General features: G+C 37.8%; 1 protein-coding gene across 1 annotated transcript in view; it reads left to right on the top strand.

Moving 5' to 3' along the window:
* LOC126253699 (dedicator of cytokinesis protein 1) overlaps positions 1–11,316 on the top strand; it is a 443,179-nt gene extending 431,863 nt beyond the window's left edge. Inside the window, exon 35 of the mRNA XM_049955225.1 lies at positions 10,837–11,316. Coding sequence (XP_049811182.1) covers positions 10,837–10,926 — 90 coding nt within the window. The 3' untranslated portion in view covers positions 10,927–11,316. The remainder of the gene's footprint in view (positions 1–10,836) is intronic.
* Positions 11,317–15,536: the final 4,220 nt, after the last annotated feature.

Raw genomic sequence — 15,536 nt, 5'->3', positions numbered from 1 at the left:
ACACGTACGCTGTCCTCAGACCAGCATTACAGACAAATACATCCATGCTGTTAAAGACATTATTGACAACAATCGATGGGCTATAGTATCAGAAATTGCACAAAAAGTTGGAATCAGTTAAGGGAGCCGTCAAGCAATCACCGTAAATGACCTACGGTTCAGTAAAGTGTTTTCCAGTTGGGTCCCTAAATGTTTGACTGAAAATCTGAAGTTGAGACATTTGGAGGTCTGTCAGAGGCTTAAAGCAAGGTTTGCGGAAGAAGGTGCCACATTTTTGAGTCGAATCGTCACCTGTGACGAAACATGGGTTCACCACTACACTCCATAATCCAAACAAGCCAGTAAGGAATGGCGGAGGAAAGGGGAGGCAGCAGCAGTGAAAGCCAAGACTCGACTGTCAGCTGACAAGGTTCTTTCAACCATTTTTTTTTGATCAGCAAGGCATACTGCTGATTGATTTTTTGCATGAGTGATGCACAATCAATTCTGCTTAATACTGTGAACTGTTGAACAAGGCAAGAGTTATATATCGCTGCAAATGAGAAGACCAATTGATTTGACAGGTCATCCTTCATGACAATATGTGACCCCATACTGCAGCTTTATCTCCAAGCTACAGGAAATGCACTGGACTACACTTGATTATCATCCTTACCGCCCAGACTTATCACCCTGCGATTTCCGTTTATTCGGACCACGTAAAGAAGCTCTAGGAGGGCGACGATTTGAAGATGATTTGAGTGTGGAAGACTTCGTGCCCATCTGGCTGGTGACACTACCCAGCTCTTTTTATGATGAGGACATCAAAAAGCTGCCCATACACTGGGACAAACGCATTTCCAAAGCAGGAGACTATGTGGAAAAATACATTATAATTGCCTTGAGTTTTTCTATAAATGAATTTAAATAAAAAATAAAATCCTGCTTATATTTGATCCGCTTTCATATGAAGCAGTGTATATTTTGCTTTGTGTTCTCTCCGGTCTCAAGTTGCTTTGGAGACTAAATACTTACGTTGTTTCACTGTTTGCTAAGTGAGATGTTTCACTGTTTGCTAAGTGAGATGCTGCATTCCTTGGGATGGTATTCAGAAGAGACGTGTTTAAAATGATGGGCTGGCCATTTTGGTTTAAATGTCTGATAATTCTCTTACTCACACACAGATAATCAACTTATTTGCTTGTTTCTTTTGATCAGGCACCTTTAACATATCAATATTTAGATAAAGACAAGCAGTGGAAACTCCAGATTGGAATTTCAACAATATCAGGAAAAGGATAGATGCCTACACACCACAACAGGCACAAAAAAAGACTGTTACAGGTTATAGCTTTCGGCCAAAGCTTTCTTCAGCAAGGAGAACAAATACACATTCACACAACCAAGCACATGTCACACACACGTGACTGTTTCCACTGGCAACTCCCACTGGAATGAAATTGACACCTGAATAGCAGTATGGAGTAGGGCAGGGAAGGGGGTGGGATCGGAGGGTTGCTGATGGCAGGAGAGAAGAGTTCTGTCTTGTGGGGTGTGCAAGAACTACATACTGCTGATGCAGTGTCAGGACATGGGATGTGAGGGGAGAAAAAGAGGAGCAGAAAAGAAGAGGAGAGGGCAGAAACCATTTGGTGGTGGTGTGGGGACAGTAGGTTACTATAGATTGAAGTCCAGGTTACTTCAGGAGCAGAGAATATGTTACTAGGATAACTCCCACCTTCACAGTTCATAAATGTTCATGGTGAAGGAGAGGATCCATATGGCTCAGGTAGTGAAGTAGCCACTGAAATCAAGTATGTGATGTTCAGCTGCATGTTGTGCCATAGGGTAATCTACTTTGCTCCTGGCCACAGTTTGGCGGTGGCCATTTATCCCGGTGGACTGCTGGTTGGTATTCATAGCAATATAAAAAGCTGTGCAGTGGTTGTACCAGAGCTGGTATATAATATGGTTGCTTTCATAGGTGGCCCAGCCATTGATGGGGTAAGATAAGCCAGTGACAAGACTGGAATAGGAAGTGCTGGTTAGGTGGATAAGGCAGCCCTTGCAGCTGGGTCGTCTGCATGGATATGACACCTGTGGCAAGCAGTTTGAGTTGATAGCGACATAGGGATGGATTAGGGTGTTGTGGAGGATGGGTGGGTGATGGAACATTACTTTAGAAGGGGTGGGAAGAATCTTGGGTAGGATGGCCCTCATTTCAGGGCATGGTAGCAAATAATAAAAGCCCCGCTTAAAGCCTTAGGCTCTTCCTCCAAAACCTCTCCCCTGCATCTATTTCCCTCCTCACCCCTACGAGATCCTGCACACCTACCTTCCACAAACTTCCCTAAAAATTCACAAACCCAACAGTCTTGGGTGCCCCATTGTAGCTGGTTATTGTGCCCCAACTGAAAGTATTTCAGACCTCATTGATCAACAACTCCAGCAAATTTTCATGATCTACCCTTCCACATCAGCTATACCAACCACTTCCTTCACAGACTCTTCGCCATCCTCACCCCTTTATCTCCTAGTCACTCTAGATGCCACTTCCCTATACACCAACATCCCTCATGCCCACGGTGTTGCCACAATTGAACAGTATGTTTCCCAACATCCTTCAGACTCCACACCCACTACCTCATTGTTCATTTGCCTAACTAACTTTACCCTAACACACAAATACTTCTCTTTGAAGGGAAGGTATACAAACAATTATTTGGCACAGCCATGGGCACCTGCAATCCACACTCCTATGCCAACCTGTTTGGGGGCCATCTAGAGGAAACCTTTGTCTGGTTCAGTTTCATTGATGATATCTTCATGATCTGGGCTCGGGGCCAAGATGCCCTATCCTAATTCCATCACAACCACAACACCTTCTCTCCCATCCTCTTCACTTGGTCCTTCTCAATCCAGCAAGCCACCTTCCTAGATGTTGACCTCCTCCTCTCTGATGGCTCCATCCACACCTATGTTCATATTAAACACACCAACCATTAACATTACCTCCTTCCACATCAATAAATCTCTTACATATAGCCTGACCACACAAGGATGGTGTATTGCCAGTGACAAGAAATTTTTTGACTAGTATGCTGAACGTCTCACAAAGACCCTCACAGATGGGTACTATCGCATGAACCTAATCCACAAACAGATTTCTAGTTCCATTTCCCCACATACCCCCAATTCTCCCAGCACCCACAACAGCCAGTTATAAAAGATTGCCTCCTTCATCACCCAATACCACTCCGGACTGGAAAAACTGAACCACTTCCTTCATCAGGACTTTGATTATTTGTCATCTTGCCCTGAAATGAAGATCCTTCCTACCCCTCCTAAAGTGGGGTTCCATTGCCTACACAACGTCCTAATCCATCCTTATGTACTCCCAATCCCATCTCCTTGCCACAGGGATCATATCCCTGTGGAAGACCCAGGTTCAAGACCAGACCAATCCACCCGTTCAGCACATCCTACTAGAGTGTCCCTCCTTCCCAAAAAATTATTTTTAAAATATCTTTTAAAATTGTTTAAAAAACAACCTTATCCCCTTCAAAATACTCTCCATTACAGCTAATGCATTTGTCCCAATTGGGCTTCCATTATTCAAAACATTTTTTATAGTCATCTTTAGAAATGGCTTCCAGCTCCTCCCTTGATTTTTTCTTGACTTCTTCAGTATTGTCAAATGAGTGTCCTTTCATGCCCCTTTTCATGCATGGAAATAACCACTACAAAAAACCAAACAAGAACGAAACAGTGCTAGCAAAAACAGTCACTACAGAGGAACAGAACAAGCCAGGTTGACAACTCAGGTGGCACTGAACAGACAATGAGTTGCGGTATACAAGCCTAGTGGCTGAAATGCATACTACACAAGCTCCACCCACAGCAATGTTATTCCATTTTTGGGAAGGGGTGGGGGGGGAGGGAGAGAAGGGGTACCCCCTCGTATCCCAGTCCTGCCACTGCCTTATCTTACCCCTCAAAGGTGGCGCCACCTATGAAAGCAACCATGTTGTATACCAGCACTGCTGCAGCCATTGCACAGCTTTTCGTACGGCTATGACTACCAAACAGCTGTAGAGGAGGATGAACAGACACTGCCAAACTGTGGCCAAGAGCAAAGAAGATCACCCTGTGGCACAACATCCAACTGAATATCACATACTTGTTTTCAGTAGCTATTTCATTAACGAGACACACAGATCCTCCCCTCCACCACCAGATTTTCTGAACTGTGCAGATGGAAGTAATCCTTACAACAAATTCTCTGCTCCTGAAATTATTCTGGCCCCAGCTTACAGTAACCTACTGTCCCCACACCCTCCACCCAAAGGATTCTGCCCCCTTGTCCTATCACTTCCTCCCTTTTCACATTCTCTCACCCTGTGCCAGTGTACCTGCCCATCCTTTCCCCTTCCCTGCTCCTCTCCTTTTTGCTCCTCTCCTTCCCCCCCCCCCCCCCCCACACACACACACACATGCACCATCTCCTGACATTGCACCTGGTAGTCTCGAGTCCCTGCATGCCTGTCCCACCTTACAGTACTCTCCTCTCCCCAACCTGTACACTGCTACCCCCCTGCCCTGCCCCATTCCAGTTTGGTCACATTCTGGTCGGAGCTGCTATGAAAGTGGTCATGTGTGGGCGAGATGCGCTTGCTTGTGTGAATAATGTGTGTGTGTCTTCTTTGCTGAAGAAGGTTTGGCCAAAAGCTACAATGTGCAACAGTCTTGTTGTTGTGCTTGTCTGCACATCAACGCCCCATCTTTACCGTGTGTAGCATTCCGTCCTTTTCCAAAAGGTGGTGTCAGCTCTTTCTGTGCAGTTATTCTGTATGGTAATCACACTTACTCACCCATATCACACTTATTCACCCATGATAATGGTGCTGTAACTTGTACCTGGTGAAGTTGTATCATGGGGTACCTCTTGTGAGAATCATGTCTCTGTGGTCATAACCTTTGAGTTGCTGTCAAGTAGACATCAGTATTCTTTTAGTTTATTTTCTTCTGATGATGTCCCTGCAGGTGGATACATTAATTTGAGGCTAAATAAGAAACAGGTAGCTGGTGGTCTTCTGATTTGGAATTGGTACAGCTAAGATTCTTTGTTAATACCTCCGTTAATACTCTTACTGTGACTCACCACAAATTCCTCTCCTGCCCCAGTCTATTCATCCCAGAGTAGAACTTGCACCCAATGTCGTCAACTATTTGTTGGATGTTTTCCAATCTCTGTCTTAACCCATGTTCTATCATCTTGTAGCTGTTTCTTGTGTAACTATGAAATGGTCAAATCAGGATACCATAATATTATGTTTATTCAGAATTGTAAATTTGATTAGACTTCACAGAGGTAAACATACTGACTGTGTATTGCGATAACATACAATATAATGCAAATTTCACTTTTTTAGCAATAAAGTAAACTATGACAAGACAGTTGTCTAAGATTAAGACATAATCTGAATTCAATCTTAATGTTAGTGGATGGATTGGCAGCCAAAATAATATCAAATTGGTGTTTGCATACTCTCAGATGCCTTCAGGTGTCTTCAGTTGACTGTTTCATTTGAAACACTTTTACTGTATTTGTAAACTATCTGAATATTAACATCTTTATATGAGAGTTTTCCTGTACCCCTCATAACTGTGTGTGTGGTTTTCTTTCTTTTTTCATTATCCTACTGCTCGCTAAAGTGTTTTATAACTGTGTCAGCACCATTGTTTGCTCATGTGGAGACAGTCACTCAACTAAAGACAAATGCAGCTCCCTATTTCTTAATGAAACTTTCCACCATACAGTTTTGTATAGATTAGCAAAAATAGATGAGTGATGTGTCAGTTGCCAAATACTGCTTAAATATATTTAACAGTCCACTATTATAAGTTAATTACATCATAATCATGAAAACAGTGAATTATTGATAAAACTATTTATTCATATAATAGAGGGAAACATTCCACGTGGGAAAAATATATCTAAAAACACAGATGATGTGACTTACTGAACGAAAGTGCTGGCAGGTCGATAGACACACAAACATACACATGAAATTCAAGCTTTCCCAACAAACTGTTGCCTCATCAGGAAAGAGGGAAGGAGAGGGAAAGACGAAAGGATGTGGGTTTTAAGGGAGAGGGTAAGGAGTCATTCCAATCCTGGGAGCGGAAAGACTTACCTTAGGGGGAAAGAAGGGGTATGGATATGTGTGTGTGCGCGCGCAAGTGTATACCTGTCCTTTTTTCCCCCTAAGGTAAGTCTTTCCACTCCCAGGATTGGAATGACTCCTTACCCTCTCCCTTAAAACCCACATCCTTTCGTCTTTCCCTCTCCTTCCCTCTTTCCTGATGAGGCAACAGTTTGTTGCGAAAGCTTGAATTTCATGTGTATGTTTGTGTTTGTTTGTGTGTCTATCGACCTGCCAGCACTTTCATTCGGTAAGTCACATCATCTGTGTTTTTAGATAAACTATTTATTCAGATATATAAAAAGCTCACTCACCAAGTGATGGCAGAGCAGACACCTAAAACTGTTGAGATTGGCAAGCTTTCGGAGCCAGTGGCTCCTTCTTCAGGCATAAGGGTTGAAGGGGAAGGAAGAAGGGTGAAGGAAAAGGGCTTAAGAGGTCTAGAAAAAGGGGTAGATTTTGGGAAAGTCACCCACAGCTGCGAGTCAGGGAAGACTTACCACAAAGTTCACAGTTCTTGAAGAATAATCAGGTACGTATGGAGCAGACACCGTCACTGTTTTTACACACAGCCTAATTGTTTAACACTTATTCCACAGTTAATTTGAAGCATTGTTGTTGTTCTAACCAGCACAGGTTACTCGTCAGAAACTCGGCTGTGGACTGATTGTCTCATGACCAAAAATTGGGCCCTTATATATCATCACACTAATAGGTGCTGAAACTACACATTGTTTAAAGTTAAATTTGCAGAAATTACAATTAAAACTTAACTCGCTCAATTAACTGAATACGTCGAAAAATTGCATATTCTTAACAGTTTCTTCTACTGTGAGGTTTGTGGCGAATTGTTTGTTTAAATCATGAAATTAACAAATATAGTTACGCGTACAATACTTTTGACAAAACTGTCAATTACTTTGGAATTAATGGATGGCTGGTTTTGCTAACATGTTTTGAATAGAGCTAAATAGATACTTTAAGATTACTAGTACTTTGTCTTCCAAATGTTTACAATTTTTACAGAATTTATACTTGTTTATATGCCAACAATACAATTTAAGTTACGAAACAATTACGGATTTCAACCTATAATAAAAGATACTAACTAGTAATAGTCAAAATAAATTAGAAAATCAATTATATACATAAAACTAAACAAAAAATAAGATCTGGTGTTACATTCTTTAAAACTGAGGGCCGATCGTTCTCTTTTATGAAAATGCGGATAATATTCACTTATGGTTGGTTGGTTGGTTGGGGGAAGGAGACCAGACAGCGAGGTCATCGGTCTCATCGGATTAGGGAAGGACGGGGAAGGAAGTCGGCCGTGCCCTTTGAAAGGAACCATCCCGGCATTGCCTGCAGCGATTTAGGGAAATCACGGAAAACCTAAATCAGGATGGCCGGACGCGGGATATTCACTTATGCTAATGGTAAATAGTTACAAGTAACAAAACAAATTTAAGGAGGCAGATGGCAAAACAAGAGGGGAATTAAAATTATCCCACTTGCTTTGTCACAGTATACTTGAATAAACATCAGTAAATTCCAACCTTATGTTGAAGAACAGATAATGAGCTTTATTCCTTAACAATGTAATGGTAGATTGGTACTTGCTGTAAAGGTAACATGCTAAGTAGCAGACAGGCACAATTAGAAGACACTTACACATAAGTTTTTGGCCACAGCCTTTGTCGGATAAGAGAAACACGCAACACTCATTCACTCGAGTGAGCACACCACACGCACACATGGCCACCAACTCCAGCAGCACGGCCAGAATGCCAGATGGCATTCTTGCCGGAGCTGCTGGCGTGCTTGCTTGTGTGAATGAATGGTGGTGTTTGTCTTTTTCTGACAAAGGCTGTGGCTGAAAGATTACATGTAAGTGTCTTTCAATTGTGCCTGTCTGCAACTTAAGCATGTTATCTTTGTGGTAAGTAGAAATCTATCTTCTCCTACATTATTGATATTCCTACATGGAGTTTACATTGTTTGATCTTTGTGAGTAGCCACAAGAAGTGTTCATTGCAAGAGGCCAAAATGAATCTTTTACACTGCCCACTGCAGCACCCTCCCCATTTATCTCCATCAAATACTTTCCCTACAAACCACCGAATTATGGAAAGAGAACCTATCGATCCTCTCACCAGATCAAATGATATTCCTTGAAGAAGCTGAGTACAGCGTCATGTCCACCTTAGGTTCCTTTCAAATACTGACTTATTGAAAAAAAAAATTGTCCTAATTTTATATGCTGTTAATTTGGCTCTAGTCACATTTGTATGTGAAATTTGCATTTTGATCATTTTTTCATTTTCACATTTAGATACAAATATATATTAATGGCTCTCTTTTCTACTTTTTCTTATGTTACATCAAGTTTAACATGTAGGAAATAGGCTTCTACCTTCTCCTTCCTCGGAATTCTCGTGAGGGACTGTGTCTTGCGTTGATTTACTTTCCTCGACATGCAGTCATTCTTATGACTGTTTCCTCTTTGCATACTATGAAAACCCTCTGGCTTTTCTCTGCTAAAAATGCAACTTTAGAATCAATGTTCATCATGTCTTGGAACTTTTTCTATCTTTTGACAAATCAGTATCAATATCACCAATTGGTCTTTTTCATCTTTCAGTTGATCAACAACTAACTTCAGTACTTTTTCATGTCTTTCTGTTGTGTTTAATAAATCGTTTCTGTTTTGGTATACAGCCAATATCATTCCCTTTCTATACACATACATTCAGTAATTTAATAAGCTTTTAATCAATTCTTTTTTTCCATTTCTAAAAGGTTCCTCGGCCTTTTGCTACAATCCTCAAAAATGTGCCTTATTAGATACAATAAATTTAGGGTTTCCCTTTCTTACTTCAGCCTTACTTAAGGGTACACTACGTGAAAGAAAATTTAAACTCGATTACAATTAAAACTTTTATTGAAACTACTTTGTCTATAACATCACACTCTCTGTGGCTCTGAACCATAACTTAAATCATTTAGCTGTATGTTACTTCTAGTGGCTCTCTCTACTTGATGCATTGACTCTGGTATGGCAGAACCTTGCCCGTACTTTGATCTGGAGACCTCTTGCACATACATCTTCATGCACCTCTGCATCACATTTGGCCTTTATTGCTCAGTTATGGTTACACTCTTCACACAGCTGCTTACTCACAGATATTACGAGTCACCTCTCCACAGCTGTTATTGGTGTCCTCAGTGTTGTTTGATGTTTCTGCAACTATAGTTGCAGTTCTTGTGACAGATAATTCCTTATCCAGTTTTCACTGCCTGCTAACCACATTTTGATTCTATTCACAATGCATCATTTGTAATATTGCTGGGGTAATATATTTATTTCACTAAACAGCCATTGTATATTTCAAACTTTATGTCTGCCACCTTTTCATTTCTGCTCTTGAATTTGTGCAAAAGTGTTCTGTGATCACATAATACTGCACTGTTACCACTCATCATAACATAATATTTTAAAGCTTGTGGTGTGTCACAAGGCATTTCCTTTTCTCCCACAGAGGATGCCTTGTGTGATCCCCTGTGTGTTTAACTTAAAGACATGGATAATTAAGGAAGTTAAAGCACCATGTTGCAATAAAAGACCCGGTACAAAATGGATAAGACAATCACAGACTGCCTTCACATCACAAATTTACTGCCAAATTTTTAAAAAATTACAAAAAGTTCAAAATTCTAATGTTATGAGACAAAATTAATCAGCCTGAGTGTACAGTAAAAACAACAAGAGACCTAGTACAAACAGAAATTGGGAAGCCTGTCAATCATGAGGACAATTCAGTTGTTAAAGAAAATAGCCAAGCAGCCCATAGTAACATGCAAAAGCAAACATTTATAACAATAGCATCTTTAACAACGCAGGAAAATGGTGTATTCTGATCAAAATAAAAATAATTATAGCATCACATAGTACTACAAAGATCCAGTCAGCTTTACATCAGTATAATAACTTCATGTGAAATTAAGAAAGTAGTTAAATATGTATAAAGAAAAACTCTCATGGGGTTGGTAATCTTTCAAACAAACAGTTTAAAGCCTGTCATATAAAGTACGCACTGCATCACTTTTACAATGTATTTTTAAGAAAAAATAAACAATGGAAATGTTTAGCTACCCTATAAAAAAAAGGAATTCATATTGTTATTAATTTCTGCTATCTACTTAAAACACAAATCATAATGTTCTTTTGGAGAAACATAAAGTTTATTACGTCGAACATTCAGGTAGTAACTAGTATCCTTAATGTCTAACTAATGAAAAGTGGACAGTTGCGACAAGATATTTAATCAGTTTATACAAGTAATCATATACAGAAAATAACTACTACTTGTATGTTACTGCTATGTGTAAATGACCTGCCTCCACAAATCAGTAAAGTGGAAGTAATTCTCTTCATTTATGACTTAAGCTTCATAATAAAGTTCACCAGAAGTGCACCAAGAGAAGAAAAGCATAAATAAAATCGTCAGTAAAATGATTTATTGGTTTCAAGAAACGAATTATTATGATAGTTGTATGTAAAAACTTTGTGAAATAGGATTTCCATATACATGATTGAATTGGATTGGAGCTAGCAAAATTTTGATGTTCTTTTCTTTTTGTTTACCTACAGCCTCCTCGAATTCCTGAGCCAACTGACAGGAATACTCCACCACCAACACCACCACCAAAACGACCTCATTTGAAATTACCAATTAGTTAATTGTTATTATGTAGTCTGGCACTAGTCTTTACTTATAAGAGATTGTACTCTAAGTAGAGTATTCAGTATTGTTGTTAGTAAGTGCTGCCTCCAATCAGTGTGATCAGAATAACATCACCTTTTTTTAATTAATAGACGACTACGTAGCTCCAGTATCACATATTCATTGATTCCACCCTTCATTATTACATTTTGTAAATAAGCGGATGCTGAAGTTTTGTTAGTTGAACTAATCAAAAACTTTATGGACCTGTTAAAGAATTATCAAAAAGTAATTCTCATTTTACTGTATTTATGTTATGAGTAATGTGAATTACTGTTGTTTTGTTAATAGTGTTTGGTAGATAAATGATTGCTGTTGAAGGAAATTGTTGATATTAAACATATATCACCAATCTCTGCCATTAATGTGCTGAGACGGGGGGGGGGGGGGGGGGGGGGATTTAACTTTTTCTCAGTATATGTGAAGTGCTATTGTATAAGAAAGAAAGATTGTGTGGTGTAAGTTGACTGTATAATTATTTACACATTGAATGGTATAAGAAAGAAAGATTGTGTGGTGTAAGTTGACTGTATAATTATTTACACATTGAATGTTGTTTGGATATACTTGTCAGTGTGAAATTAAAAGACAAGATTAGTTATTCTCTTGTAATCTCAACATTTAATGTCCCTGGAAAGAGTCTTAAATATGTCCAGAAATTAAAGGCATTTCTGTACACACTTCTGACATAAGTTAATTTAATGCTGTGATCCTAGAGTAATACATATCAGTTGCGAACATTATGGCATCCTCAATTGTCCTCATTGTTGCCATTGCAACAAAATAGTTTTGATATTGTTCATATTGTGTGTGTGTGTGTGTGTGTCAGGTAGAGAGAGAGAGAGAGAGAGAGAGAGAGAGAGAGAGAGAGAGAGAGGGGGGGGGGGGGGGGGGGGGGGGGGGGAGAGAATGCATTCTTCAGTGTGTATGTGATACTATTTTAAGAGCTCCATATATATTAGTGATGTGTGTTTGAAGAATAATGATGCATTTTAAAGAAGTAAAAAATGTTAAACAAAATTGTCGTATTTTGTGTAAATGTTTTTGCATTTATAAATTATTTGTTTCAAAAATGAAAAAAAAACATTTAAATGATTTTATTTAATAAATTATATTTTCATTGCAGTTCATTGTTTTAGAGACATATATTTTTATGTTTATAGAGTGAAAATGCCAGTGTGTTGTATTTACAACATTATAATGTAATTTTTAGGCAGAAATAATTAGATAGATACATAAAAGATGCCTTATTACCAGTATTGTTTTGTGAAAATCTCGATACAATTAATAGTTCACATACATCTTACTGCACATATCTTCATAGAAATAGAAAGAAATAATAGATTATTTTTAAACACACATTTTAATTAAAAGTTCATTTTTATTTAACAGTAATTGTTTGAAAATGTAGGGTTTAATTTTCTACTTACCCAGTAGGAGAGGTTTCTGCATTTAATAGATGAAGTTTTCATTGGTTTAAAGAGTTTAAAGAAGCTGCTCAAAGTGTGTGTCAATTCTGTTAATTTCTTCCTTTATCTGCCACATACAACAAACACTCACAAGTGTTGTTGTTATAATTAAACCACAGATCTTAAAACACCAATATGAGACATGCATATGGTGACATGCACCCCTGTTGTCTTTGTTTTGGTGCTGTGGCTATGAAAACAGTTGTGGCTTGCATGCAGTACAAAAGGAAATGACGTAAAATTTAATAAACTTGCAGTGGAAAATGTAAGTTTCAATACAATCATAATAAAGACTTCAGTGTCATGTTTGTTATAGGGGCTAGCTCTTTTTGAGTTGTATCGTTTCCATAGTGGTATCATAGACTTTGCTGGGAAATATACTCATAATTATATTGATAATCAAATCTGAATATACAGAACCATGTCATTTTCATATTATTTGAATGAATCAACACTCAAAGGTAATTTATTACTCATCTTATTCTGTTTGTTCAGAACTATGGCAGTTATTACTTAAAATTACCATTTATTTTTTTTATTCCACCAAGGATTCTTACCATTTATTTTTTTTATTCCACCAAGGATTTTCCATTTCAATGTGTATGGAAAGACATCAACTGACCTAACAAAAGAATTGGTGAGGACTTGATAAACTCATAAATAAGGTTTTGAGACATTTAGCTAAGGTTTCATACTTAAAGTTGAGCTACAACTATCACTGACATAATATTCCAATTCACTGATTAATATACATTTGTATGATGAGTTTTGTCTTTCCTCACACATTACATCTCTTTACAAAATTAGTGGTTTTATGTTATTATTATTATTATTATTATTATTATTATTACTACTACTATTACTGTTATCAGTTTGCTACATCTTTATCTTCAATACTAATTTTAGCATCACTACCATAATTTTACCATTCACATGTAAGAAACTTAAGTTGTGACCGTCTCACCCACCTGTTATGCCCTCGTTGTAAGAAGGTAAGAGTTTGTTGTTCGTAAAGTAATCAGATTACAATTATCTTTGCTCTTGAAACTTATTCTATTGGAATATCAAAAACAATGAATTTTTGGCAGAATCATTTAATTGGATGGATAAAAAAAATCTACTCACCAAGTGGCAGCAGAACACACACACAAAAGAAGGTTGTAATTATGCAAGCTTTCGGAGCCAGTGGCTCCGTCTTCAGGCAGAAGGGAAAGGAATAGGAGTGAAAGAAAACAACTGGAGAGGTCTAGGAAAAGGGGTAGATTTTGGAAAAGCCACCCAGAACAACGAGTCAGGGGAGACTTATTGCGCTGCATGAGAAGGAAAGACTGATTGTCCTTTCCTTCTCATCCTGTGCGGTAATACTCCCCTGACCTGCGGTTCTGGGTAACTTTCCCAAAATCTACCCATTTTCCCAGACCTCCCCAGTCCTTTTCCTTCACCTCTCTTCCTTCCCCTTCAACCCTTCTGCTTGAAGGAGGAGCCATTGGTTCCAAAAGATTGCATAATTACAACCTTCTTTTGTGTGTGTGTGTTCTGCCGCCACTTGGTGAGTAGATTTTTTCTATCCAATTAAATTATTCTGTTGGAAGTATTATCAGCTTTTTGTGCATTCATTATTGGTTGCTCGTCTGGTAGTTGTGTTAAGAAATTGTTGCCCATTTTAAATTGGTTAGTTGCTTCTTTACAGTTCTAACATGCTTCTCCTCAGACATATTTGAAATTGGAGGCAAAGATAAAGCCCCAACCAGTTTCTCTCATCATCCCTAGAGGGGCACTTTTTGGGTTGAAACTTAGTTCCATGATCTGTTTTAAATGCTTTTATCAGCATATCCATCAGTTCTTATGCAGAGATAAATATTGGCTAGCCTTTATATCTCTATGTGAATTTAATAATTTTCTGACTTGATTGTTCATTTTTATGCCTTTTTTTGAGTGATGTTTCTTACAAAGGTATGAAGAATGACATAACTAAACATATTGGATCTTACATTGAGCTAGTTTTTGTTAAACCGGTGTATAAGATATGGTTATTGTGTGTAATTCGTTTACAATTGGCTGTTTAATTTTTATTTCCTCATTTAGTGTTATTTTGGGAAAAGTGAATGTCACATCTTTTATGCACACGGTCATCATTTTATTTCATATTGGTGGACTATTTTTATTATGACAACTGTCAGTTTTTGTTATACCAATAAACAACAATAATAATGATGATAGTAATAATAATTACAAATATTGTTGGAACCTGACGTATCATGATAACATTATATGAATATTTAATGATTTCATTAGTATTACCAAGAAAATTTGAAAACACTGAAGTATTCAAGTTTTGTAAGATGAGCTGTACCTGCATATTATAAAATTCTTTATGCCGATATTAATTGTACAAAAATTCACATTTGTTACATATCTTGTTATATGTATTTCTGCATTTATGTTTCATTTGGAGCTATTTTTATTACTGTATATGTAAAATTGTGACTCACTTATATTCAAGTTTCTCTGTGTGTATTCACCATCTAAATTTTTAAAGGAAGGAAGTCAATTATAATATTCAGTATTACAATAACAAATTTGTGTATTGCCCTTTTTCAAAATGAATTTTATCAAAATTTCTCCCTTCTTTCATTCACCTACACCTTATACCTGTCCATTCCATTACAAATTTTGATATTTTTAGTCATTGAGATTAGTACTTTTCTATGCTTCTTCTTTTTTACTTGAGTTTGTATGATTACTGCGGCATCCTTTTAGTTTGTCTGCTGTAATCAGCTGCGAGTTATTTCATATTATTCTAGGTTATCCAGCATTAGAATTTTCCAGTTTTTAGTGATTAATCATCAAAGTTAGCTGCTATATCTCCACATAGACAAATGATTTAAGTTATTTATTGTGATTTTGAGTGGACACTGTTTCTAATCATAGCTCTGTTGATATGTGATCCATTTAGTGCCATTTAAGTTGAAATGCTAATGACCCTGTCTTTCACTTTTCTGCCAAATTTATTGAATAATCGTGCTTTTTGGTATCAGCTTTCAATTTTTCATATCTTCGCAGCTTTCCAAATTAGACTGTGTAGCATGTATTGTGAA

This window comes from Schistocerca nitens, chromosome 4 (assembly GCF_023898315.1).
Source record: "Schistocerca nitens isolate TAMUIC-IGC-003100 chromosome 4, iqSchNite1.1, whole genome shotgun sequence".
NCBI classification, from domain to species: Eukaryota; Metazoa; Arthropoda; class Insecta; order Orthoptera; family Acrididae; genus Schistocerca; species Schistocerca nitens.
The sequence above is the reverse complement of the archived record's forward strand: the minus strand, read 5'-3'. Positions and strand labels throughout refer to the sequence as shown.